At 49.0% G+C, this 2,500-nt stretch overlaps 1 protein-coding gene across 6 annotated transcripts in view; it reads right to left on the bottom strand.

Annotated features, from left to right (window-relative positions):
• Nucleotides 1-2,500, bottom strand: part of LOC147240196 (ATPase family AAA domain-containing protein 2-like) — a 24,450-nt gene that overhangs the window by 235 nt on the left and 21,715 nt on the right. For all 6 annotated transcript variants that reach the window (XM_086192472.1, XM_086192475.1, XM_086192473.1 and 3 more), the window contains 3 exons: nt 735-868; nt 524-652; nt 1-247 (listed from right to left, as the gene is read on the bottom strand). The exon at nt 1-247 is cut by the window's left edge. In XM_086192472.1, the coding sequence (XP_086048598.1) occupies nt 215-247; nt 524-652; nt 735-868 (296 nt within the window). In that variant the 3' untranslated portion in view covers nt 1-214. The remainder of the gene's footprint in view (nt 248-523; nt 653-734; nt 869-2,500) is intronic.

Below are 2,500 nucleotides of genomic sequence, written 5' to 3'. Positions count from 1 at the left end.
AAACAAAATCAAGAGGTATTTCTGATACTTGATGTTTCCTAAATAATTGGAATAATAATACTACATAGAAGTTTCTGAACACTCAAGTCACCTTACAAAATCAACAATCCAACACTCAGCTCATCAACCAGCCGTCATAAACACTCCCACAAAGCTCTGAGCGAGCGTCCGGGTGTGAAGGTGCCGAGCTTGTTGAGAGGAATCTGATATCGGATCAGGAGAAGCTGCCGATTACTTTGTTCATTTCCTGGAAGAAAATAGAAAATAGAGATTTCAGCTGCAAGGTACAGAGAGAGAAATACGTGGTGGCCGCATGAATTGATGGTGCTGATTTCTGCAGTTTGAGTCACTTTGTTTGTGATTTATTGCTTTGAGAACTGAACTCGACGAACTGCTTGTGGAAGAACAAGCGGATGCAGATGCTGGTAAGCACAGAAGCTCACACTCATCTGAGCAGTTCAGGACACTTTGACTGAACTGGCTGAGCTGCATCGACACACGCGCCTGCGTGGGGCTGCCGTACCTGGAGCAGCTCCGTCTTGCCATGGTTGTTGCGGTGTCTGTAGATGCATTGAGCCAGCAGAGCATAAAGCTTCTCCAGCAGTTCCATCTCCGCTCTGTCTGTCTTGGCCACAGCTCGATTCAGGACGTCCTCAAAAGCACACAAACAAGATCATAATTCGGAGAGTGATAAAATCATCCCTGCAGCTTCTCCCGAATCCAAGTCGACTCACCCTCAGTTTGTTGTGATGAGCCACAAGTGAACGAGTTCCATCATCGTGGTTCTTCACGGGTCTGACCCGGCTGAATGGCCTCCCACGGCCCAAACCGGCTTTGTTAGCTCGGTTCCCCTGAGGACGATGTCTCTCTGCAGGGGAGGAAAAGGAGGATGAAGCAGAACATCATAAACTGATGCTAGGATTAGCACCTGCTTGTGCGCCCTCTAGAGGCTTCAGCTGTAACTACCTGCTCAGATTCAAAGAGACAGCATGTTCACACAACCGACCGAACCATGGAGAACCAACAATACACAACTCAATGTGAATGTGAACCACAACTTTATTGGGTTCCCCATGGAAACCAAAGTTATATTAGATATATTAAACACACACACACACACACCCTTGAACTTATACCTTTGTGAGGACTTTCATTGATGTAATGCTTTCCCTAGCCCCCCCCCCCCCAACCCTAACCCTAACCTTAACCTCATTCTGACTTTGACCCTAAAACAAAGTCTTGACCTTCAAATATGAAGAAGATGTGAGGACTGGCTAAAATGTCCTCACTCTGTTGGTTAAATCTGTATTCTAGTCCTCACTGTGTAGCAAGAACAAGAACACACACACACTCTGCCACAGACCTCTGAGCTGGGTCGCAGCCACACAGTTAAAAGCAAATAAGTACATCTTGAGTTGACTGGAAACTTCGGTGGCAGTGTAGACTGGTGTGACTGGTGTGACAGGACAAGAAGAGGTCAGAGGTCATCTGACTGGATAAAATCACTGCGAGTTTCTCTCCTCAACAGTCAATTATCAGAGTCTTGTAATTAATGGCATACAACCAGTTGCCACTTTAAAATCATTTAAACTCATTTGAACTTTAAAACGTTAATAACGTGGCATGAGTGTATGTGCCGATCTACGTGGATGGAGACGTTCAGATCAATGGTTACGTGACTGCAGACCTGCATTTCTCCGACTGCTAAGATTACTGAACAGTAACTGCTGCTCTGACATTAAAATGCTGCAACATGTGGATAAAGACTTACATGTAAGATAAAAGTTCAGTTTAAATGTGGCAATCCCACCAACACGTACTCCATGGAGGAAACAGAGCTGGGGGAGGACTTGGGGGGGTCGTCCAATCTCGGGGGCAGAAGTCGCGGAGGCAGTGAAACAACTCCACGGTGGCAGAGCTCCGGGGGGGGATGAGATCTGCCTGGGGTATCTCACAACTCTGCAACATTGTCTGGACATCGGGGGCGGTGCCTTTGGAGTGGCAGACCGGGGTGGTGGTCCCCATCTTTAAGAAAGGGGACCAGAGGGTGTGTTCCAACTATCGGGGGATCGCACTCCTCAGCCTCCCTAGTAAGGTCTACACCAGGGTACTGGAGAGGAGGGTCAGGGCCATAGTGTGAGGAGGAGCAGTGTGGTTTTCGTCCCGGCCGTGGAACCGTGGATCAGCTCTTCACCCTCGCTAGGGTGCTGGAGGGGGCATGGGAGTTTGCCCAACCAGTCCACATGCACTTCGTGGATCTGGAGAAGGCTTGTGACCATGTTCCCAGGAGCACCCCGTACTTTGGGAGTACGGGGTGGATGGCCCCTTACAAAGGGCCGTTCAGTCATTCTACCAGAGGAGAGAGTCTGGTCCGCGTTGCCGGCAGTAAGTCAGACTTGTTCCCGGTGAGGGTTGGACTCTGCCAAGGCTGCCCTTTGTCACCGGTTCTGTTCATAACCTTGACGGAAAGAAATTTCTAGGCGCAGCCAGGTGGTGGGAG

Source organism: Aulostomus chinensis, chromosome 22 (genome assembly GCF_037954235.1).
Source record: "Aulostomus chinensis isolate RoL2024-O1b breed Wild chromosome 22, RoL_Achi_v1.0, whole genome shotgun sequence".
NCBI lineage: Eukaryota > Metazoa > Chordata > Actinopteri > Syngnathiformes > Aulostomidae > Aulostomus > Aulostomus chinensis.
Note: the sequence above shows the minus strand (reverse complement) of the source record. Positions and strands in the feature narration are given on the sequence as shown.